The sequence below is a fragment of the Pelodiscus sinensis genome, chromosome 28 (genome assembly GCF_049634645.1).
Source record: "Pelodiscus sinensis isolate JC-2024 chromosome 28, ASM4963464v1, whole genome shotgun sequence".
Classification (NCBI taxonomy): Eukaryota; Metazoa; Chordata; order Testudines; family Trionychidae; genus Pelodiscus; species Pelodiscus sinensis.
In genome coordinates this window covers 9,492,704-9,517,341 of record NC_134738.1, presented here as the reverse complement: position 1 = coordinate 9,517,341, position 24,638 = coordinate 9,492,704, and the positions used below count along the sequence as shown (strand labels likewise).

The window sequence follows — 24,638 nt, the reverse complement described above, 5'->3', positions numbered from 1 at the left end:
ACCATTTTATCCCCTGGCTAATAGCCTTTTATAGACCTAACCTCCATGAAATTATCTAGCTTCTCTTTAAACTCTATTATAGTCCTAGCCTTCACAGCCTCCTCTGGCAAGGAGTTCCACAGGTTGACTACACGCTGTGTGAAGAAGAACACCCACCTTTTCCTATCCCTGTCCTGGGGCTCTGCTTCCTCCAGAGAGGATCTAGTTCACTTAAAAGTGACAAAACCTGCTAGACCTACTAGCAGAACATCAAATCTGGGAAAGAGCCATTCAAGTGGTAATGAAGCCATTTCACTGGCATTTACTAACCCCCAGGTATACACTGTCAGTTTCTGACTATGCTGTGTCAGTCAATGGGACCTTAGTTTAAAACAGGGGAGGGGAACCTAAGGTTCTTGGATCCAGCCCCCGAGGCTTGGGGCTCCCCCCACCCCAGGGGCTGGAGCTCACAAAATCTACTAGCTTGGGCCCCCCTTGGCTCTGGTGTACGAAGGGGATTTGGGGACTGTCAGCCCCTTCTCAGTAGGGGCCGCATCCGTGGGGTTGTTTTGTTGTTCTCACTTGTATGTGGCCCCTGACTGAGTGCTCTGTGGGTCAGCAGCCCCCCACCCCCGGTTTAGAAATGTGCTTCAAAAATATTTCAGTAGTGTGTTAATGAAAATGATGAAACCCATTCTCTACAATGTTCGCCCCTCCTCAGCTGCCTTCGGACATAGGGGCATCGGTTTAATAGGACCGTGTAGAGCCCTATCAATTCTAAGGATGGGGCCGCAGGTAGGTTGCTGGTGAATCAGAGGGCGCCTCGGCTTCCGTGCTGATGGCGATGCCCCATATGATGGAGCTGCTATGAGGGCCGCAGGCAGGAGTTGATTTGGGTTGTGTTTTTTTGTTGATCCCTCAGCAGTGATTTGGGCAGGAACTATTTTATCTCAATTGAGACTTAAAACCAAGCTCTTGAGCAGGTGATCCTTTAAAAATCCCACTGCACTTGTTAAAGGAGCAAACACATTCACACCAGTACCTTAGACAAATTCCTACTCGTCCCTTTCAGTTCTACGTATCTTACATCCTCCTGCAGTTTCCTTTTGGACTGAATATATATTTGCCTTCAGCTGTGCATATAGGTTTTCTGCGTGCACATAAACAGCTGCCTGTCTCCACCCCAGAGGTGGCTGCATTTCACCAATGAGTGAAATAACTTCCATTAATTATTTGCATATCAGTTGGGGAGGAAAGATATTGGCTCAACATTTCTAAAGGGCCTAGGGCTATGTCTAGACTGCAAGCCTCTTTCGAAAGAGAGCGTCTAGACTGCACGCGGAATTTCGAAAAAGCAAGCCGCTTTTTCGAAAGAAAGCACCCAGTGAGTCTGGATGCTCTCTTTCTAAAAAGCCTGTTTGCTTTCAAGAACGCCTTCTTTTGAAAGAGCACTTTCGAAAGAAGGCGTTCTTCCGCGTGGAATTAGGTTTACCACCGTCGAAAGAAAAGCCGCATTCTTTCGATTTAATTTCGAAAGAACGCGGCTGCAGTCTAGACGCAGGTGAAGTTTTTTCGAAAAAAGGCTACTTTTTTCGAAAAAACCCCTGAGTCTGGACACAGCCTAAGTGACTTAAATGGTTTTGAAAACTTTACCTAGTGTGTGTGAATTGCAGAGCTTTATTTTATTTTATTTTATTTTGCTTTTGTTTTACTTATAGTGAAAACTACCTGGTTCGATGGGGCAGTAACGGGATGCCAAAGGAAATTGAGAAACTTAATAATCTCCAAGCGATCTTTACAGTAAGTCCTGTCGTGTTTGCCACCTGGAAATTCTCCAGTGTTTGGTCATCCACTTGTAATATTTATTATTTATTGCTTCTCTTGAAGAGAGATGCTCCCATCAAAACCAGCGCTGTATAACTACCAATACTGTTATGCTCCCTTCCCCCTTTTTAAATGAATCCTGCATAAACACGATGAGTTGCTGGTGTTTTATGGGAGGAAGCTTTTGTATCTGGCAAATGTTGGTTTACTTTGGCAGGGTGACCTGGATCAACCAATCTGTAATCAACCGAACGGGAAAGTTACGTGCAGTGTAAATGCCACAACAAAGACATGTCTTTGCTTTAAATTCTTCACCAGATAAATTCCATTAGCCTAGATTTTCAAAGGGACCAGTAATTTTGGGTGCCTCTGTGTTTGGATGCCCAACATCTTAATGAAAGGGGTCTGATTTTTGAAAGAGGGTGGATTCCAGTGCCCTTTGAAAATCAGGACCCTTTCAGCTGGGCACTGGAAATCGCAAGCCACTTGGCCACCTCTTTGCAGATCACAAGGGCCACTCGATGTGCTCTTGGTGTATATGAACCACACAGACAAAGGCTTTCGTAACCCTTAGAAGAGCCGCAGTGTGGCAAGCTCGATTGGCGGAGTAGTACAGAAGAGATGGCATCTGATATGTTGCACCTCTTTTTAAAACCCCACAGTATTCATGGCACTAGAGTTAAAGTACAAAACGAGAAGTTGCACCTTCAAAAAATGCACGTAAAACGATTATGTTCATTAGTCGTTTGCTAGCAACCAAGCTGGACCCAAAATTCTTTTACTGGCAGAAAGGTTTCTATGCTTTTTGTTTGCATAATTAAGGTTGGAAAGACAAGCAAGCATGTCTGCATTTGAAAATGTGTCCCATCTTGGTTTTTTTAACATCTATTCTATCGATCTTTTCCAAATTTCCTGATTATAAAGGTATTTAGGTGCCTAAATATGTAGTTAGGTCTTTTTGGAAATCCTTCCAGCTGCATTTTTAGGCCCCTAAATACGTTTAGAGTACATCTACACAGCAGGACTAATGTTGAATTAATTTATGCAACTTCAGCTACATCAATGGCATAGCTTAAGTCAAAATAACTTAATTCGGCTTTTGGTGCTGTCTGCGCAGCAGGAAGTCGAAGGAAGAGCGCTCTTCCTTTGACTTCCCTTGCTCCTCGTGAAATGAGGGTTACCAGGAATCAGAGCAAGAAGTCCTTTAGCTTGACATGATTTCAGAGTAAAGGCTTGTAGTACAGACTCGCACTATGTTATTTCGGAATAACGTTATTTCGGGATAACGCTGTGGTGTAGACGTACCGTTAGAAATCTGGTCCTAAGTGCCTTGTTTGTTGTTTTCAGCTGAATGTTTCTATTGAGGGGGAGTTGAGTTTGGGGGCATTGTTGATTCTGCTCTTTGGTGGAGTTTCTGTGTCAGTATTTTGCTCTTTGCTCTGAGTTTGTTCAGCTATCGATGAGGTTACTGACGGGGCTGCATAAAATCACTTGTAACCAGCTGTTCATGAAAGAATAACACTTCAGTGTAATCATCTGGCATGCTCCGACTAGCAACAAGGGTGGCACAAGCGAACTTGCCCGGTCATCAGTGGTTTGGAAATAACCGTATTCACCAACATTTCCAGGACAGTTGCTGGGAAGTCTTATTAAAGGACAGTGTATTGTTTAGAGGTTGCTGTGTGTTAAAGTTATCAGACATGCCCCATGTATTTAACTTCATGGCCCTTTTATAAGATTGTTTTCTTTCTTTTCAGAAACTTATTTCCTAGCTTGAACTTGCTTCTCCTTGTCAGATGGCCAGAAAATAATACGAGCATTGGTGAATTATTGTTCTACATTCACAAAGCAACTGGGTTTAATTTTCTCTCTTTTCAATGGACTCTGCCCTTTCTCTAGGACCTCAGCACCTCTGATCTGATCAAGCCTAAAATCAGCTTGGTGTGTCAGATTGTGAGAGTGGGCCACATGGAGCTCAAAGAGGGGAAGAAACACACCTGTGGACTCCGGAGACCATTTGGCGTGGCAGGTATGAGGGTCCAGGAGCGTGACCGGAGAGAGAGTGTGGTCCGGTGGCTGGGAGTGAGGAGAGCTGGGTTCTATTCCTGCCCTGTCGTTGAGTTTAGGATTGTCATTTCAACTCTCAGAGCCTGTCTCCCCATCTATAAAATAGGACTCATGATGCTGAGCTTGTAAAATCCTTGGAAATTTACAAGGGGAAGAAGTTGTCTGTGAGCATTACATATTACTACTATTCACTGTTTTGTATGCGCTCCATTCTTAAATGGGCAAGTTCTAGTCTGGGGTGTGAAACCTTTTTTGGGTCAGGGGCTGCTGACCCACAGAAAAATCAGTCGGGGGCTGCACACAAGTGAGAAGAAGCAACTCCCCCTCCCCCCCCAAAATAAAAAAACCCTCCCCACCTTCACTGATGGGGCCCCCGAATGAGAAGGAGAAAGATACTCCCCACATTCCCCAGAGCCCTGGGGGGATCCAGGCAAGTACATTTCATGTGCTGCAGACTCCTGGGTGGGTGGTGGGGGCTGGAGCGACAGCATGGGCTCCCCAATACTGGGGGAAGCCCTGGGGGCCAGAGTTAGGTAAGCTGTGGGCTGCATCTGACCCCAGGCCTTAGGTTCCCCACCCCTGTTCTAGTCCCATGAAGCAGTGGCTTCCCAGGTGATTTTCAAATTCCTATCCAAGTGTCATTTGTCGTTTAAAGGCTTGGATTTTCAAAGGGGCCTTCATGGGCTAGGTGCTTGGTTCCCATTGGCTTAGCTGCCTAAATCCCTTGGCCTGCTTTGAAACTCTCTATCTGAAATCACACAGGGAAAATTGAAATTAAACTCGGAAGTCAAGAGAATGTGAAATCTAAAGATAAATTCTTTGCTTTGATCAGATCTTTATGAATCCCACCCGTCCTTGTAAGGAAGAACATAAGGCAGATTATATGAGAAAAGTCACGCCTACAAAGTGGCTTTACCTGCTAAGAGGATGGGAAGACTGAGGGCAGGAATCATGTCAGTCAAGTAGATTAACAATGCGAAAAGGACCATTTTTGACTGGCTGAGGAGAGACTTGAGAAAACTCTTATTCATCTTTGAGAAGGAGAATAAATATTTTTGGGGGGAGGGATAGCTCAGTGGTTTGAGCATTGGCCTGCTAAATCCAGGGTTGTGAGTTCAATCCTTGAGGGGGCCATTTAGGGATCTGGGGCAAATCTGTCAGGGATGGTCCTTGGTCCTGCTGTGAGGGCAGGGGACTGGACTAAATGAATTCTCAAGGTCCTTTCCAGCTCTGAGACAGGTATATCTCCATTTTCTGCCTCCACTTGGTTTTTGGAAAGCAGATTAATTTCCACAGAGAAATCGATAAGCAACTTGCAAAATAAAATTTCACTTAGATCTTGTTTGCACCTGGGAAATTATGGCAAAATTTTCCCACCATTGCAAAATTGCAAAAAATTTTCCCACCATTACCAATTTTACTCCACCAGTGGTAGCAACACTCTGGAAAAACTAGCATGGATGGGTTGCAGCTAATGCTTCCAATGCCATGTCAGCCAGACTGGTTTAGTTTTTAAAAAACCTAGTGGCCCATTAGGTCTCCTACAATTGTTATCACTAGTGAAGTTGAACCGCAATTAACATCTGTTGGATGAGACTTGCTTTTCTAAACCGCAGCTTAGCCGAGGTATAAAATGGACTTTGTTAAACTTGTCTCATTACAGTGATGGATATTACTGATATCATACACGGAAAGGTGGATGACGAGGAAAAACAACACTTTATTCCTTTTCAGCAGTAAGTACTGGATACTGCAGCGAGTTATGGGTTTGTATGACACAGGACGGTCATTGGAGAATGGCAGGGTTTGTACAAGAGCTTCGTGGTGTGTCAGAAAGGCCTATATAGAGAGGTTGGTTAATTGTAGACATTGACCTGTTTGGAAGAAAAAAAAAATGCCTCCAGTCATCTAAAATCCAAAGTTTGCAGCAAGATCATTGACTTGAGTGTCATCAGTAAAAACCTTATTGCCCATGATGTAATTCATCCGTAAGCTGTGCGACAGAGAAGTGGTAACTGCTGCAAGAGGGCTGGCTGGCGGGTGATGTCTTGGTGCTAGAATTGAAGTAGTTAGCCTCCCTAGAATTCTATGTTCAAATCCTGCAAGGATGAACTCATTGTCCAGTGCACATTAGTGGGTAAGATCCTATGGGCAAGCCCTTGAAAATCAGACGTATTGTGCCTGGGCGTTGCGGGGGGAGGGAGGGGGTAGGATTTTCAAAAAGCACCTATATGATTTGGAGCACAAATCCAATGGAATTCCCCTTGTCTTCACTGCACAGCCTGCTGCGCATCAGCTGTCTAAGGGTGGGGTCGGAGGAACGGGGTGAAGAGGCTGCATGCTGGGGGGGAGAGGAGGGAGGGCTTCCCCACTGCATGATTGCTATGTCTGGTTTCGAGAGGCAATTTGTGCCCCCAGAGCCGTGCATTTCTGCTGCTCTAGTTAGACTGGCTTTGTGACTGCACCGGTGATTTGCTCAGCACATTACAGTAATTAAAACGAAGCTTGTTTGGGTAAGCCGAACTGTGTTATTACAGCCCTAAAAATAGCAGCCCATTTGGTTCAGCCAGCCTGTCATTATGATTGACTCTTGGTGGAGAATTTGTTATTCCTTTCATGGCCTGTTTATGTGAATTTGTTATTCCTTTCGTGGCCTATGTGTCTAGAAAAACTGCACAACGGGGTGTTTTTCCTTTGCCCAAGGACATGGATTTACAAACGTTTTTGGTCTGTCTTCCCTATAGGGATATTGCAGTTTGAGGTTAGCTCATGGTACAGTGTCTAGATCCAAATCTAGACTCTTCCAAAGTTTGGGGTGGTAGAGAATCGTAGCGAGGTGGGGTGGGAAGGTGGGAAGGTAGCAGTTACTTTGACTTGTTATATAGACAATAGGGGCCAGATTCAAAGTTCAGATGTTTGGATCCAGGACTTTAGGGTTGAGCTCAGCTCTGATAACAAATTCATCACTGTTGTAGTCCCATTAACGTAACTGGAAGTCAGTGGAATGATGCAAGTGGTAAATTTAGCTGAAGGTCTGATCTGAGGGCATTGAAATCAATTAGTCCTTTGGACCAGGTCTTGAATGCATGCAAGGCCTCTGCAGTAGAGCCCTGCAACTCGACCCCCACCTGATTAGGGATGTAAAAACCCATTTAAATAGTTCTCTGGTTAAAAATCATGTTTCACCAGTTAACCGCTTAGTGGCATGAGCGAAGGTCTTCTCCAGCCCGGTCAGACCTGCTCTGCTGGGGGCTGCTTTGGCCAGGCCGGGCTGATTCCCCACAGACAGGAGCTGCCCATGGCAAGGTGGGCTCAGCAGCTCCTCTGCCAGCATTGGGCAGGCGGATGCTCCAGCCCAATCAAGCTGCCAGTTAACCAGTTACTGGTAAACATCACCCAGTTAACTGGTTACATCCCTAAGCCTGACAGGACCAGAGTACAAGTGTTGGGTCTGGATCAGGAGAGATGGGGGGGGGGAGGGAATGGCTTTTCTCAGACTCGGGTTGGCTCTCCTCCTCCTGCTCCCGGCGTTGGCCTTGCTCTGTTGGGTGCCTCTCCTTCGCGGTGCTGTGTGTGCTGAGGCGTCGCCGCGCCTCTTGCTCTGCAGTGCAGCAGGCAAGAACTGGAGACGCAGCTGCCGCCACACCAACCCCTCAGGCAGGCTCCGGGGGAAGGTCAGGGTTGGGCTGGAAAATAATGCCATGCTCTTGGGGTCAGGTCCAGCAAGCCTGGTTCTAGGTTGAGCTCAGGATGGGCTTAAAAATAAGGCCTCAGCTAGCCACCCCCACGAGCCCTCCTTTGAGCGTTTGAGTAGGATTTCAGTGGTGCTGTAGGCTTTGTGTTAGGCTCTGTACAAGGGGGAATTCGCCCAGTATCATTGGGCCAGCAAAAAAACAGTCCCACGAGCGATCTATACACAGAAGCTATGTCTACACTCGCGGCTTCTTGCGCAAGAATCCGCAGAGCGTCTACACTGCCCGCCCGCCCGCTCTTGCGCAAGGAAATGTGCAGTACGGCGTGGTAAGAGAGGGCTTCTTGCGCAAGAGCTTCGCTCTTTTTTTAACAGGTGTAAGCCCTCCTGCGCAGGAGCTCTTGAGCAAGAGGGCAGAGTGGATGCTCGGCAGGGATTTCTTGAGCAAGAAAGCCCTAGGGCTAAAATGGCCACCAGAACTTCCTTGCGCAAGAGAGCGTCCACACTGCCATGGGAGCTCTTGCGCAAAAGCACAGATCGCACATGGCAGTGTGGACGTTTTCTTGCACAAGACTTCTTGCACAAGAACCCTTGCGCAAGTTGTTCTTGTGCAAGAAACCGCGAGTGTAGACCTAGCCAGAGAGAGCTAGCTCTCTTCTCATAAGACTGCCCTGTCTGCCTGCACCCCATCTTCTGTGGTTCCCCTTCTCAGAATCGCCATGGAAACCTACATCCGGCAGCGACAGTTAATCATGTCCCCTCTGATGACTTCCCATGTGATCGGAGAGAATGAGCCTCTTACGTCGGTCTTCAACAAAGTCATCGCTGCAAAGGAAGTGAATCATAAGGGGCAAGGTATGCCCGTCGGACAAGGAGCCAGCTTCCAAGCCTGGCGCTTGGAAAAGGGTCTCTCACGTCCAAAGAAATTGAACTGAAGGTTCAGAAATCAAGGCCACTGTTGCTTCCATTGGGCTGGGCTGTGAAATGCTGCTATGAAACTAGGAACCTCCAAAGCTACAAGCATGAGCGGCTAAAGTTCCCTAGCTGAGCTACAATACGCTCATATCTTGGTAGACGGGGCATGGAAGAGGACTGTAACAAACTCACCAGTGGGTTACACTTACTCAGTATTTATTCCACCCCTGTTCACGCAAAACTCCACAGAAAAATTTCTCCCCCGTACATTTCTCCCACTAAACAAGTTCAGCCCCACTGTTGTGGTTTACCTTGGTAAACAAAGGGTTTGTCTCCGCTACGCCAAGGATCCATGCTGCAGCGATCGATCCATTGGCTGTTGATTTATCACATCTGCTTAGACATGATAAATCGATCTCTGAGCACTTTCCTATCGACTCCAGTACTCCACCAGGATGAGGGTAGCCAGAGTCGACAAGAGAGCAGCCCCACCAACCTTACCGCACAGAAGACGCTCGTCAATTTCAGCTACGCTATCGGCATAGCTGAAGTCCCGTAGATTAGACGGATGGCAGGGGTTAGTGTAGATAAGACTTATGTTCCATAGTTTATATTTTCAATCCCCCAACATACACAGGAGTTTGGGTATCTCCTAAACTATTTGGATGCATTTGAAGCATTTTGGTTTGGATTCTGCCACCCATGCGCAAATTAAATAGTAACAGTTAACTCCAGGAACAGTTCCATTGAAACCAATAGATCTACTTGCAGAATTAAGTAATAGCATGTGTGAATGTTGCAGAATTGGGTCCAGTGGAATCTTAGGGCTGCATATTTTAGCTTTGTGTTTGACACACCGACTATATCATATATACAAGACAAGAAAATCATCATTAGTTTTCTCACCTTATGCCCTGGGTTAATGGTCAAACGAGAGACATGACACTTGTACCAATACACGTTTATTAAATACCATATTTTGTCTTAGGCCTGTGGGTGTCCCTGAAGCTGTTACCAGGAGACCTAGCCCAAGTTCAGAAGGATTTTTCACACCTTGTCGACCGATCGACTGCAGTGGCTCGCAAAATGGGATTCCCTGAGATTATTCTGCCTGGTAGGTACCTTACCTTCATGAGCACTATCTCTGATTTGCTGCTGAGTTTGAGAAGGGCATGAGATGTCATCGAGACCTTGGATTTCCCTGTTGCGCAGAGTTTGGTCTCACAGTTGGTTGAAAAATGTTGTATTTTCCCCTACCATTTTCAGTGAAAATTCACGTGTTTCTGATTTGTCAAAAATGTTCAGCGTTTCCTCCAAGAAGTGAAGACTTACTTTATGTAGGGAAACCTGAAAACTATTAAGGAATTAAATTTTTCGTAAGAATGTTTCCATTTAATCCAAAAGCCTTTCATCGCCACATGTTTTCCCCATCTTCTCTATTGAATTCACATAGGGAGGAATTGATCCTAGCAAACAGAAAAGAGAAACACAAAAGATACAAAGGGGGTCGTGGCGTAAGGGAAGATGACGCTCCCTAGTCTTTTATGTGTGAGGTGCTGTCTAGAAGACACACGTAAGGATTATTAAGAAGAAAATTGGCTCATCGTAGAGTCTGCCCCCAAAACTGAAGGGAAGATGAAACTAGCGGTTTAATTTAGTGCTCCCTTGGTATCATTCAAGGGTGTTGAATAATGTAATCCAAGTGCTATGCTAGGGTGTTGAGTGTTAAACAGGAAAACTCCCCCAGCTGTCTGTCCACAGAGAGTGGCTCACCAGATGTGTGTCAATCTCTCAGGTGATGTTCGGAATGACATCTACATCACTCTGATACAAGGGGAGTTTGACAAAGGGAAGAAGAAGACACCCAAGAATGTTGAGGTCACCATGTCGGTGCATGATGAAGATGGCAACCGCATAGAGGTAGGATGCACCTGTGTGGGTAGTGGGGGACAGAAACTTTATGCTTTATGTACCTAGAGGGCTGTTGCAGAACTCGAGCTGAGCTGGCCTTTCTGGAGAGCCTATACGCAAGGATGCTTCACTTAAGGAAATTCTAGGAGACCTCTGTGCTTGCATTGCTGGGGAAATCAATAGAAGATGTGACGGACGAGCCCACGTTGGTTGACAGATGGATTCGAGGACATACTGGGTTTTTTCCACCTCAAACAGCAGTAGGAGACATTGGCTCTAGGCTGTGGTGTAGTGGTTAGAATGTGGTTTGGGGAACCAGGAGTCCTGGTTCTGTTTTTCTCTCAGCTGCTTTTGTTTTTCTGACTGCAAATGGGAGTAGGAGACTCAGCTGCGGGAGGAGAGTTGACGACTGCCTCTCTTGGCAGCTGGAGACTAGATTTATACTCTTTGATAGTAACTTACCGAAATAAATAGGAGCACATGGAGGTCTCTGCTTTAGCTCTTTGTATAACCCTAGTTTATTCCAGTCTCCTATTCAATGAATTTTAGGGCTCAGTCCTGCTGCACTTACACATAGGGCTACCAGATGGTTTCAACAAAAATACCGGACACACTTGACGTTACATCACAATCAACATTACATCTCATTTCGAAAATACATTTGTATTTTCTCATTTTATATTTTCTCAATGTGTTTCCCGAACAGAAAGCTCAAATACTGGACGGTCTGGTTCAAAACCGGACGCCTGGCAACCCTACTTACACATCAACAGTTGATGCAAGGGAGCTGACAGTCTCATTGGGCCGCTGGGCAAGGGCGGGGGAGGGGCGGCTTGGCATTCCCAGAAGGGGCGGGGCCTTGGGCAGAAGGGGCGGAGTCAGGGCATCCAGCCTTTAGCGCCACCCAGACTGCGGTATCAGCAGTGGCTGGGCACCCCAGGCCCTTTTGAATTGCCCTTTTGGCTCCCTTCCCCATTGGGGGGCCTGAGTTGATAATTAGGAGTAAAAATTTCAAAAACATCAGGATGCCTTAGCTGGCTGAACCCCCTTTTCAAACATGATTTAGGCTCCTAAGTGCCATTGGAAATGGGACATAGGCCCCTCAGTCACTTAGATGCTATTGAAATGTTTACCCTTGGTCTTTTTTCCTGACTGTATTTGATTTTCCCCCTCTGCTTGTCCTTTCCCCCAAAGAAAGCGATCCATCCAGGGGCTGGTTATGAAGGGATCTCCGAGTACAAGTCAGTTGTTTACTATCAAGTCAAGCAGCCTTGTTGGTATGAAACCGTAAAGGTGAGTGTGCGCATTTTCCAGTGCGGCTCCTGTTGCATGAGACCTAAAGAACAGGACCAATCAACAAACGTTGAATTAGCAGAGGAACTGTGGAGTAGCATGCTGTCCTGCGTGGTCTAGAGGAGAAGTGGGGAACCTAAGGCCTGGGGGCCAGATGCGGCCCCGGGCTTGCCTGAATTTGGCCCCCGAAGCTCATGGTCCCCTCCCCAGCATTCCAGAGCCTGCGCTGGCACTCCGCTGTGGGGCTAGAGCATCCAAAATCTACTAGACTGGGCCCCCCTAGGCTCTTGAGTGCAAGGGGAATATGGGGAGTGTCTTTCTCCTCCTCAATCGGGGACCATGTCAGAAAGGGTGTGGCTTCCCCCCCTTCTCACTTGTGTGTGGCCCCCGACTGATTTTTCTGTGGGTCAGTGGTCCCTGAATGAAAAAAGTTTCCCCGGCCCTGGTCTAGACTAAGTTTTCTGGTCTTTGAGCAGACAGGATTCTAGTCCACTTTCAGATGACACCTTAGTCGACTATTCACTCCCTCCCACCCCCGCTTGCTGCCTCTATCACAAAGAGGCAACAAGGGGGGGAGAAGAGGGAGTGCTGGGGGGAAGCCAGCTTAAAAGCCAGTTCTCCCCCCAGCTCCAGTGCCGTGGGACGGGGCAGGGGATCAGCAATGGTGCTTCTGCTTTAAAATGTACAAGAGTTCCACCGGGGGCTCTTGTACATTTCAAACATGGAAGCAGCGCATGAACTCCCTGCTGTCCCTAGGCTGCACATGGCGTTTCAATCTTTGAAGTGCACAAGAGCCCCTGCTGTTAAATAATCGATATTTAACATCCCTAGTCCCCTGCCCTCATGGCTGGACCAAGCACCATCTATTCTAGACCAGTGTTTCTTAACCTTTGTTTATAAAGTACCCCTTTAAAAAAAAAAGTACCCTCAGTACCTACAGTTTTCAGACACACACACACACACACACACACTTTTTTCTCCTGTTGCGACACATTTGTTTAAACAACTTCATCGTAGCTGGGCGGGTGATGAAATTTTTGGGTGTAAAAAGTACAACAATAATAAAGCGCTGTAAAACGTTAACTGAAAATTCAGTTTTCTCCAAATTTCTATTGTGTTGACGTGCCCCCCAGACTTCTCTCAAGGTCCCCTAAGAGTATTCGTACCACTGGTTGAGAAACACTGGTTATTCAGGCAGGATTTATTTTACCTCCCTCCCCCTCTGCCCAATTCAGCTGAGCAGTTAAACACTCCAGTTACCATCGATCAGGGATGGCTAGAACAGTGTTTCTCAGTGGTACAAGTACCCGTAGGGGGTACTCAAGAGAAGTCTGGGGGTACGTCAACCTAACTAAAATGTGGAGAAAACTGATTTTTTTTGTTAAGTTTTACAGCCCTTTATTATATTTATACTTTTTACACCCGAAAATGTCATTGCTTGCCCCGCTCTGATGAAGTTGTTTAAACAAATGTGTTGCAACGAGAGCAAGAAAAGTGTGTCTGAAAACTGTGGGGACTGGAGATACTTAGAATGTTTTTTTTAAAGGGATACTTTATAAAAAAAAAGTTGAGAAATACTGTTCTAGCCCATCCCTGATAGATGGTAACTGGAGAGTTTAACTGGTCAGCTGAATTGGGCAGAGGGGGAGGGAGGTAAAATAAATCCTGGCTGAATAAAACCCTGATGGGCCCTTCCATTTATTAACTAAGCATTTTTTGTGATGGAAGAGAGAAAAGTCCTGGGTTCCAGGTATTATTTGATTGATTGTATAACCCTGGCCAAGTTGTCTGGCCACCTGTACTTCTGTAAAAGCAGGAAAACATGCTGCAGCTGAGAAGAGCTTTCCTGGTAACATAAATTACAAGTACAGCTGTATATGCCTGTGCGTGTGTGTATGTATATATATATATATACGTGCAACATGTGCAGTGTAATCTAAATACCTAGAGTTCAGGGCTGAATGGCTTTAGCAAATGTCTTCATGAAGAGGATGATGGGTAACGTTTTCAAAAGGGCCTAAGGGAGTTATATGCTCAAATCTCATTCAATTTCAATGGAGCTGGCATGTTGCGTTCCCTGTGTTCCTTTGGCAATCTTCATCCAAACCAGAGATGTTTTCAAGTGTAGGGCCAGGGACAAGAACTCCCAGATTCTGTTGCTGACTTTTCCGGGTAAGGCATTTTATCTCTCCACCGTATTTCTCCTATCTGCAAAATTTGGGGCATGTTACGAGCAACGCTCCCTAAAATCTTTTCCATCCACGTGTGGAATGAATTTTTTATGTGCACCAAGGCATATGCAAATGTGCACCACCAGTAGACCCACAAAACCTTGCTGTGGGTGCTCTGCTGGGTTCCGCATTTTGAATCTCTTTTGAGTGGCCACACAAGCTCACAGCTTATAGGGAGCACTGGTTATGAGACCGGCTTGGTTAGGGTTTGTAAGATACTTTGAGATCCTCCTAATGAGAGACACAAGAGAGGCCCTGATTGTTGTTCTGTTTGACACTCTTGTTCAGGTGTCTATTGCAATTGAAGAGGTCAGCCGTTGTCATCTGAGGTTTACTTTCCGTCACCGATCATCACAGGAATGTAAGTACTTGAAGTGGAGATCAGGGAGGTTTCCAATCTCCCCTGACCCTCTTGTGGTTGGTGCACTTTATAGTCTAGTTGTGTTTCTGTGATGGAGCCAGCATTCAGCCTTCTTCACAGCTCGGCTGTCTGCAGAGTTTGGGATTGGCATGGACAATTAAGAGAATGCTTCTGATGTTGAGCCCATTCTAGTTAATGGGTGAGCAAAACTGGGCTGGTGGTCTAAGAAAACAGGCTTTTCCCACTGGAAGCACTTTGGCTTCTGATTTTGGTTGCAAATGCCACAGCAGCGGCCTTTCTTGGTGGGTTTTTTTTTTTTTTTTGCATTTCCATTTACTGACCAGAGGCAGGAAGTTGGAATGATGCATGCAAAAGAGGGGAAATAGTTATTTTGAACCTTAACATGGCTTTGCCCGTAAAAATGGGAGTAGGTTTGTGATGGGGTGTTATTCCCCCTAAACCGGACTTGGTGTGAAGAGCTGAACTACTGATTTTAGTTTTAAGACCTTTTTCAAAAGTGCTGGAATGCGACGTGACTCAGGCCTTACTGGTCTCGTTGAAGGAGGACTTTAGATTGAGGTCACGAGAAGCTTTTAAGAAAGTGAAATAGTCAGAAATCTCATGAAGCCGTTTCAGAACGGATAGCGGATAGGTCAGATGAATATCCTGAGAAACTGATCGAAAAAGGGCAGTAAGACTCAAAGCCATAGAATTAAATGCAAGATTTGATGCTGGATTTGCAAACAGAAAGGCCATGGGTTATGAGTTCAGAAATGTGTGTATTTGCATTCACAGTCCCTGTGATTTCATGTACAAGCAATTGTAAACTCCTTGGGGAAGAGCCATCTCTTTGTTCTGTGTTTGTACAGTGCCTGGCAAAACAGGGCCATGGACTATGATGAGGATCTTTTTGATTCTATTGGAATACAAAGAATAAATACGTTGATATGATTTTCAAACCTGCATAAAAAATTTGAATGCCCAAGTATTGTTGAAATGAGGCATCTGTGGAAAACGTCAGCCTACACCTCTGTATGGAATTGAATGCTGCTACGTAGGGGATGCAAACTGCAAGAAGAAATGCACTGCATCTACCCACTGAAAAGTTGTCTATAATTCGTTATTAATGAGGAAGCGTTTCTATCTTGTCAATTTTATCCGATGTGCCTTGATATAGGTTGCAATGCAACAGTGCATTTTTAAACAGAAGTTATTACTCTTGCTTTGTTCCTTAGTGGCAGCAGGTAACAAAAGAAAACTTCCCCTGGGTTGGGAGCAGGGAGATAATCCAAGCAACAGACTAGAGGCCCCTCCCGTGAAGGTTTCTTTCTTTCTCTTTGCAGCCAGGGATAAATCCGAGAGAGCTTTCGGGGTGGCCTTTGTGAAACTGATGAATGCGAATGGAACAACTCTGCAGGATGGCAGGCACAATTTAGTCATTTACAAGGTACTGGGGCGGGGGGGAGCCCTGTGGCTGTGCTAGTTTTACCATCTGGAGTTTCTTCCCCAGCCATGTGTGTAATCTTTTGGCAACAGGAGCCCTACTTGACTCACCAGTGCAAAGATCCCTATCAACCTGTTAACAAGCAGAGTCTGAGAACCAGTCATTTGCTTTGGTGATAGGCCACCATTCAATAAAGTTGCATTGAGTGGATCTCGGATCCCTTGGACACAGATGGGGGCCATTCTTGTAGAAGCTTTGTGTATCCGTTTTACTTGTTTGTTATATTTGCCACTATAACCCAGGCAGCCCGAGGATGGGGGCAGGGAGACGTGCTTTTCCCCTTTCTGCCGCCCTCGGGAAGAGCTGTCTTCGACCAGAGGAGAAATACTGCGTTTTTAGTCACTGAAACAGAAAGGGTTAACCCTCCACTGCAGAGAACCGCAAGGGTCTTAAAGTGACAGTACAGCCTCTCTGCTCCACATGTTATAATCTGCATGAACAAAATGTCAGTCTCTTCCTGTCCTCCAGCAAAGCCTTAATAGCGACGCATGAAGTGAAATATCCCAGTACAGGGATGTTGTTTGTTTGTTTGTTTGTTTGTTTGTTTGTTGTAACATAGATAACAGTACAGTACATTTATAAAGTGCATTGCTACCATGTTAACTTCCAGGGTACAGGTTGGACTTCCCTAGTCCGGCATCCTGGAGACCTGCCTCGGATTTTCCAGACCAGGGGAGGTTATTTCTAGCCCCTCTGCTGCCATGTCCACCCCCTGCCCTGCTGCAACACTGGCGGCACACCAAGACTCTGATCCTGGAATATTCCACATTCTTCTGGACTATGGATGTTGCCGGACCAGAGAGTTCCAGTTTATAGATGTGCGGCCTGTATCATTAAATAGGATAAAATGTATAAGAAAGAGAAACTCATACCTCAGGGTGCAAACACAGCCACCCAAAGTTTCCCATATGGGTTTGCTATTGTATTGTGGGTTCCTTATTGTGTTATTGGAAGCGTCTGGTGCTGGCCACTGCTGGAGATGGGTTACTGAGCTGGATGGTCTGTTCAGGTATGACAGTTCCTGTATGCCTAAGAATATCTATAGCGAAACTGCAACCCAGAGAAAGGGAAGCTGGTCCAGTAATTTGGGCTCTGGCTTAGGACTTGGGAGATGCAGGTGCAAGTTCCTGTTCTTGGGGGAATCGCGTGGTGTCTCTGTGCTTCATTTCCCTTTCTGTAAAATGGGGGTGACAGCACTTTCCTACCTCCCAGAGGTGTTGAGAAGATAAAGCCGTTAACGATTACAAGGTGCTCAGATATTCTGAGGAGAGAGGCCAGGTAAGTGCCTAGGATAGAATGCTGCTTTTTTTTTTTTTTTTTTTTGCACATGCAACTTAAGAAGAATCCCTGTCCATAAGAAATGTGAAAACTACCCAAAGAAACCTAAACACCAAACTTCCAGTCTACAGTTGTATCGGAGAGCATTTGAAACTAATGGGCACCTGCCTCCTATGGGGACGGGGACAAGGTGGAGTATTATCAATAACTGAAATGACCACCCCCCCGACACACCCGTTCTTGTTCAATCAACAGGGCGACAACAAGAAAATGGAAGACGCCAAATTCTACTTAACTCTTCCTGGCACGAAAGTGGAGGAGGAAAAGGATGGGCCCCCTGGCAAAAACCTTCACCACTTGGCCAACTTCACACCCTCCAAGGACAGCACGAAGGACAGCTTCCAGATCGCCACGCTTATCTGCTCCACCAAACTGACCCAGAAGGGTAGGTCTGGCACTAGCAATGGGGTGGGCACTATGCGGTGCTGGGAGAAATGCCTGCCGGGTGACCTAGGCCCTTCCCCTCACATTAAGTCTCTCGTAGACACGTTAACCTGCGACGTCTCACCCCTTCCTATCACGGATCTCTCTTAGTCCTCCAATGTGAATCAGAATTGTAAGACTAGAAGGGACCTTCCAAAGTCGTGAAGTCCGGGATCTGACAGTGAGGCAGGAGCAAGGAAACCGAGACCGTCCCTGACAGATGTTTGTCCAGCCTGTTGTGAAACGTTTCCAGGGGTGGGGATTAGGGATGTAAGCGACTAGTCGACTAGTGGACTATCTGGTAAGTATAAGCCTATCAGATTGTTGACTAGTCTCTCAACTAGTTGCTTCCCCCACACTTGCTGCCTCTTATAGACGCAGCAAAGGTGGCGGGAGAGCAGGAACTGGTGCTGGGGGGAGCCGGCTTAAAAGCCGGTCCCCTCCAGCACTTTCTCAGCTGGGATCAGGGGAGGCAGAGGAGTAGCGGGGGCTGGGCGCAGCTCACGCCAGGTCCCCCTGCTGCGCACCATCCTTTTAAATGGAAGAGTCACAGTGGGGTTAGCACCCGGGGCTGGGAGTAAACCCCACTGTGGCTTCCCACTTATTGACTAGTTGATGGAATTTCCATCGACTAGTTAATTAAACTAAATCCAACATCCCTAATGGGGATTCTACAATATATCTTAGAAGCCTATTCATTACCTGTGAACTTGGAAAGTTTGTCTTAATAGCTGACCTAAATGTCCCCTACTGCAGATTAAACCCATTACTTCTTCTCTTGCCTTCTGTGGACGTGGAGAACGAGTCATCGGCCCTCTTTGTAACAGCACATAATATATTTGTAGGCTGTTATCACGTCCCCTCTCCGTTATCTTTTCTCAACACGAAACGGGTCTAGTGTTTTTAACCTTTCCTCGTGAGTCGGGTTTTCTGACCTTTGATCATTTTTGTGATACTCCTCTGGAACCTCTCCACTTTTTCAACATCTTTCCTAAAGTGTGATACCTAGACCTGGATGCAGTTTCCCAGACCTCGCCCCAGTGACGGTTATGTCTCATGTATGACACCCGCCAGCTAGTTTGCTCCTGAATATTTGCCCCTTTTTAGAGCTGCATCAAATTGTGGATTCATCTTCACTTTGTGATCCACTAGAACCACCAGATCTTTTTAGCCGTACGATCATCTAGCCAGTTACTCTCCATTTTATTGCTGCGCGTTTGATTTGTCCTTCCTCAGTGAAGAAGTACTTTGTTCTTGTTTGTATTGAACTTCATCTTGTTGAATTCAGCTCAGTTCTCTAATTTGTCTGGATCATTTTAAATTCTCATCCTGTCCATAAAGTGCTTGCAACTGCTCCCGGCTTGGTGTTATCTGTACATTTTATAAGTGTTCAGCTGGAAACAAGATCAAAGTCAGAAGCAATGGGAAAAGTGTATATGTGGGGATAGATCACGTTTTAGTGTCTGTGAGACTGTCAGTCTACATCTAGAAGGGGGTCATTGTATAACATGTTCTGTGGTTTTCCTGTGGAAAGACTGTAAATTGTGCCAACTCAGACTTCCTTTAGATTCTAAATTTGGCCTACTGTGACTTTGTGGCATATTGTGCGCCTGCAGTGCTTGTGTGTGTGTGTGTGTGTGTGTGTGTGTGTGTGTGTGTGTGTGTGTGTGTGTGTGTGTGTGTGTGTGTGTGTTTAAAAAAAAAAAAAAAAAAGTGCCATTACTCCAGGGGAAAAGTTGTTAAGCTCTGACGGGAGGTGCCGGTACTGTGTCTGCAGGTGCCAGCACCGCATACCAGGCAGTACCATCAGAAAAAAAGCACTGTGCACCTGTACTTTCTTTAAAAAGTAGCAATCACGTTTTTTTGCAGACTGTGATGGAGATCTTCAGTGCCATCTAGAGGATTTAGACACATGTCTGTTGTTAGCTTTAATGGAGGATGTGTCTAAATCCCCTGGACTGCTTTGAAAATCTCAACTATACTTGGTCACTGAATTTGATGTCTTTTGGAGGGCCCAGAGCTGTGATCGATGAAGCCCTCAGCTTAACTTGCTTCCTAAAAGAGACTTGAAATGTAGCTTTAAGAAGCACTCTAAACACTCTGCTCTGAAGTAAATGTAAGGACATTTGTCAGTCAAGTCCGTCAATATGACGGATTTCCCAGCTGCTACTTAAAATAAGCATTGTTTCCGTTTCTTTATTGTTCTGCAGCCATTTGGGTAAATGAGCGTTGGCGTTCTTTGCGCTCTGTCACGAATTGTCGTTGTTCTGTCTTTCATAGTTGACCTGCTGGGTTTGCTGAACTGGCGTTCCAACTCTCAACACATAGCGCACAATCTAAAGAGGCTGATGGATGTGGAAGGAGGAGAAATTGTAAAGGTACAAGGTCACATCTTTTGGTTTTGTACATGGAGATTTGGTCTTCATGATCTTGCAAACACATAGATTTGTGCTTAACTTTTTAACCTGCTGACTTATTCATTGTTATCTGCATGCCCCAATCATGAACCTGAACCCCACTGTGTTAAATACCATAAAATCACAGAACAAATGGACGGTCCCTGCTACAGGTTGGGGATTGACTGGCAGCAGAAAAGGACGTAGGGATTACAGAGGGTGGGAGCTGGATATGAGTCAACAGTGTACCCTTGTAGCCAAGAAGGCTAACAGCATATTAGGGTGCATTAGGAGGAGGATTTCCAGCAGATCTAGGGAAGTGATTATTCCCCTTTCTTCAGCGCTGGTGAGTCCACATCTGGAGTATTGTGTTCAGTTCTGGGCCCCCCATTACAGAAAGGATGTAGACATTTTGGAGAAAGTCCAGCGGAGGCCACAAAAACGATGAGGGGACTGGAGCACATGACTTACAAGGAGAGGCTGAGGGATTTGGGCTTTTTTAGTCTACAGAAGAAAAAAGTGAGGGGGGTTTGATAGCAGCCTTCAGCTGCCTGAAGGGGTGTTCCAAAGAGGATGGAGAGAGGCTGTTTTCAGTGGTGGCAGATGGCAGAACGAGGAGCAATGGTCTTAAGTTGCTGTGGGGGAGGTCTATGTTTCGCGAGGAGGGTGGGGAAGCACTGGAATGGGTTACCTAGGGAGGTGTTGGAATCTCCGTCCCTAGAGGTTTTAAGTCCTGGCTTGACAAAGCCTTGGCTGGGATGATTGAGTCGGGGTTGGTCCTGCTTTGGGCAGGGGATTGGACTCGATGACTCCTGAGGTCTCTGCCAACTCTAGGAATCTATGATTCTAATCTAAGTAGAAGAGGAGACTTCAGGTGGACACAGTTAGTCAGGGGAGCACAGGGATACAGGATTGAGCAGCATGCTAGGCAATGGTTTCAGCACACCCACTGGAATACTCGCCTGCTTCAAAACTTAAGCCCATGCAACAGTGTTTGTAGGATTGGGGCTGTAGGGAGAATTCGTTACAAGTTCTTGCAAAATTTGGCATACAGGAAAACCCTAATCATCATCTATTTATGTTAGGTAGCATCTAGGGCCCCTAGTCTTGGATCTGGCCTCCCGTAAGCTCAGTGCTATGCAGACACACAGGAAAAAGACCGTGTGTACACACACAACTTCTGGCCCGAGTCTGAGTGGCTTGGGGAACTTAGCTGAAAACTGGAATTTCCAAGCAAGTGAAATTCTGCATTTGCAAGAACTTTTTTCCCCTTTGGATCATCGGCATGTCGGATCGCGGGGGTTGTGCAGCTCGGGGTTTGCCGTGAAGTTCAATTGAAAATTCTTACTTGCCGAGCAGCTGAAGTGAAGGCAGTGGGTTTGTAACATCAGGGCTCCCGGCAATTGCCAAAGGCAAGTTGTGGTTGAAAGGCTCGTCCTGGAGCCTTTGGCACAAGGTTGACCTGCAAGCTGAGGATACATGTGTGGAAACTTAGATGCATGTCCCGTTGCACAACCCGCCACTCAAACACTGTGCATGATAGAAAGGGGGCGGGGAGGGGAGAAGGGCGTCTGTGTGAGCTTCACGCTAGAGAGGTGCTCCCCTAGTACTTCCTTATTGGCTTTGCACCTGCTTCTAGGAGCAGCAGCTTGGCAGACCTGGGGTCAGCGTGCACAGGGCCTGCTTGGCTCCTCAGCATTCCCCGTCCTGCTAATCCCTTTGTACCTGTTTGTATACATCCAGCATTCGCCCCACGAGACGGCAGCACTAGCCTCTGGTTGCCAGAAACTGGGAATGGGCGACAGGGGATGCATCACTGGACAATCCCTGGTTCTGTTCAATCCACCTGGGGCACCTGGTACTGGCCACTGTCGGAAGACAGGACACTGGGCTACAGGACTTTTCGTCTGATCCAGTCTGGCCGTTCTGATGTTCTCTCCAGGGCTGGATCAAACCCTTTATGTTTTCCCTAAGCACCTGGGGGGAGAAGAACCAGGACAGAGGATTCCCGAGCTGCATCAATAAAAGAAATAATCCCTGTTTCTGCCGCCTCCTGTCTTCCTCTCTCTAGTTCTTACAAGACACCCTTGATGCACTTTTCAACATAATGATAGAGATGTCGGACAATGAAACCTATGACTTCCTTGTGTTCGACGCACTGGTGAGTGGCTGTGCTCTGCATATCCCAAAGACATTTCTTCCTCTGCCTTCTCATTCTGGTTCCTGTTGCTTCCACTGGGCAGTTGATTGATGTCTTGCTCTATGAGACATACGAAATCATGTTTAAACGCTGCTTAGGCTAGTAAGGAGTCATAGAATCGTAGGACACTAGAACTGGAAGGGACCTTGAGAGGTCGTCAAAGCCAGTTCCAGGACCAAGCACCATCTGATAGCAGGTTAGATAAACATCTCTAAAATATCTCCAGTGATGGAGATTCCACAATCTTCGTAGGCAATTTATTCTAACATTTAACCACCCTGAAACTTGGGAATTTTTTCCCAATGTCAAAGCTAAACCTTCCTTGCTGCAATTTGCCTCTTATCCTATTGTCAGAGGTCAAGGAGAACAATTTTTCTCCCTCTTCCTCATTACACCCAAACTGCTTCCATGTCCTCTCTCAGTCTTCTCTTTTCCAAACTGGGGAGCTAATGGAAGGCCAGGACCTGAGAGGTAGCATGGCCGTTTCCGTGAATTCGATGAGAAAAGGGATTGACATGTACATAATACTGAACGTCTTACAGAGAACACTTTTCACGTGTGGATCTCAAAGCACTTTACACCGGAGGAAAGTATTATTCTTTGTTATACTTGGTGCAGGAAGGGAAGGGAATTGCTCAAGGGCATCCAACAGGTCAAAGGAAATGGACCCAACATCTCATCAGACCTAGTTCAGCCCTAGCCACTGGGCAAGCCTGCCTTTCAATAGAGCAATTTGTACAAAGATCCCAGTAAAACAGCCAACAGGCTTCACAAAGAGATTGTGGTTTGTGTAGAGTCTGCTTTACTCGTGAACAAGGAAGCAGCTGCTTATTGAAACTCAACAACAGAGTGTGACAGTCGAGAAAAGAAACTGAAAACTAATGTATCCAGCTGAAACGGCCGGGCTGGAGGGAGGGTGCAGTTACTCAAGTCACAGTTTTGCCAAAATAACATAATTAGGAACACTATTGCCATAAAGTGACAGCGCATCTTTAACGATCCCAGGTTTTCATAACCTTGCTTAGGAGCTGGCTCAGAAAAACCGTGCCTCTGGCCAGCACATCACCTCTGTGACCCCGTACCAGAGAAATACAGGTTGAACTTCTCTAGTCCGGCACTTTCTGGTCTGGCAACATCCGTGATCCAGTATGATTTGAGTTAGCCGGATGTCCACTTATCGTGGGTGTGGCTAAGTTTTCAGTAGTTCCATAAAGTTTGTGTGCAGCCACCAGGCCTGGCTCTCTCTGTTCTGTGCTATTATTTAGCTCTAATTTACCCCTAAGTGACTTCTAAGTATCTACTAAGCAGTGGAAGTGTTGGTAATACTGTTAGACCAGTGTTTCTTAAACTTTTTAAGACTGAGGAACACCAAACAATAGATTTTTTTATTTTTATGAGAAACACCAAGGATTTTTTGTTGAGCAAAAAAAAAAAAAGGGTCGGGGGGAAAGTTATTGAGAGGGGGGAAAAAAGGTCACCTGCCCCTTTAAGGGTGGCCATTTTGAACTCTGTTGTTCTCCGCGGCACACCGGTGTGCACAGAACACATTTTAAGAAACACTGTGTTGGACCATGTTGACCTCAGTGGTCTGGCAAATTCCCTGCCGGTCAGGGCCGGTCATAACCAATTGGCAGCCCCGGGCAACTGCCCGGCTTGCCCGTAGGGTTGCCAGATGGTTTCAAAAAAAAAAATACCGGACAAAAATTTGTCAAAAAAACCAAACCAAACAAACAAAAAACACCCACCAGGGAAAATTTGTTGAGCAAAAAAAAAGGGGGTTGGGGAATAACCAGGGAAATTGGGGGGAGGATTCAGGAGGCTAGGCCAAAATGTGGTCGTGGCCCACCCCTAAGACCAGCTTTGTCCCCTTGAAAATGGCGGCCCAGGTAACCGCCCGGCTTTTCTGCCCCTACGACCGGCTCTGTATTACCATCTGGAGGCTGAATTAGTGTCACTTACCAATTCACCAGTGCTGCTTCAAACAGCAGCTGGCTTTACCGGCATAGTTCCCTGTCAATCCACTGAGTAGGCCCGACGTTGCCTGACTTCGGTAACATGGGCGTATTCTCCCCCTCAGCCATGTGGAAAGACTCAGGGGTGTTGAGCATGAAGCTGCTGCGGCCAGGGGAGGGGCCTTCTTAAATTTCTCCCTCTGCCATCCCCAGCCGCACGGATCTGTGCCCCGTCCCCCAGCCCAATCCAGCTTCCCCGGAGCTGTCATGGCTGGCAGAGAGGCACCTCTCACCTGGCCCAGAGCTGCTGCAGTGAGAGAGGACTGGGATCCCTCTCTCCCAGGGGAGCCTGCATGCAAAACTCGGCCCCAGCACAAATCCTGCACCCCCCCCCCCCCCAGCCACAGCCTGCACCCTACCCCTCTTCCCAAGCTCAGAGCCCTCTCCTGCACCCACACTTTTCAGCCTCACCCCAGAGCCTGCATCCCCCAGCCCTGAGCCACCTTCCACACACTGAACCTCTTCACCCCCATCCCTGCCCCAGGGTGACCAC

General features: G+C 46.6%; 1 protein-coding gene across 4 annotated transcripts in view; it reads left to right on the top strand.

The window, feature by feature from the left end:
* The window catches only part of DOCK5 (dedicator of cytokinesis 5), a 183,901-nt gene that overhangs the window by 78,373 nt on the left and 80,890 nt on the right, over nt 1–24,638 (top strand). For all 4 annotated transcript variants that reach the window (XR_012897943.1, XM_075910678.1, XM_075910679.1 and 1 more), the window contains 12 exons: nt 1,698–1,779; nt 3,703–3,832; nt 5,534–5,606; nt 8,274–8,416; nt 9,465–9,590; nt 10,272–10,396; nt 11,582–11,680; nt 14,200–14,272; nt 15,616–15,719; nt 17,310–17,499; nt 19,818–19,915; nt 22,005–22,094. Coding sequence is in view for 3 of the 4 variants with exons in the window: in XM_075910678.1 (XP_075766793.1) it covers nt 1,698–1,779; nt 3,703–3,832; nt 5,534–5,606; nt 8,274–8,416; nt 9,465–9,590; nt 10,272–10,396; nt 11,582–11,680; nt 14,200–14,272; nt 15,616–15,719; nt 17,310–17,499; nt 19,818–19,915; nt 22,005–22,094 (1,333 nt within the window). In the remaining variant the exon portion in view is untranslated. The remainder of the gene's footprint in view (nt 1–1,697; nt 1,780–3,702; nt 3,833–5,533; nt 5,607–8,273; nt 8,417–9,464; nt 9,591–10,271; nt 10,397–11,581; nt 11,681–14,199; nt 14,273–15,615; nt 15,720–17,309; nt 17,500–19,817; nt 19,916–22,004; nt 22,095–24,638) is intronic.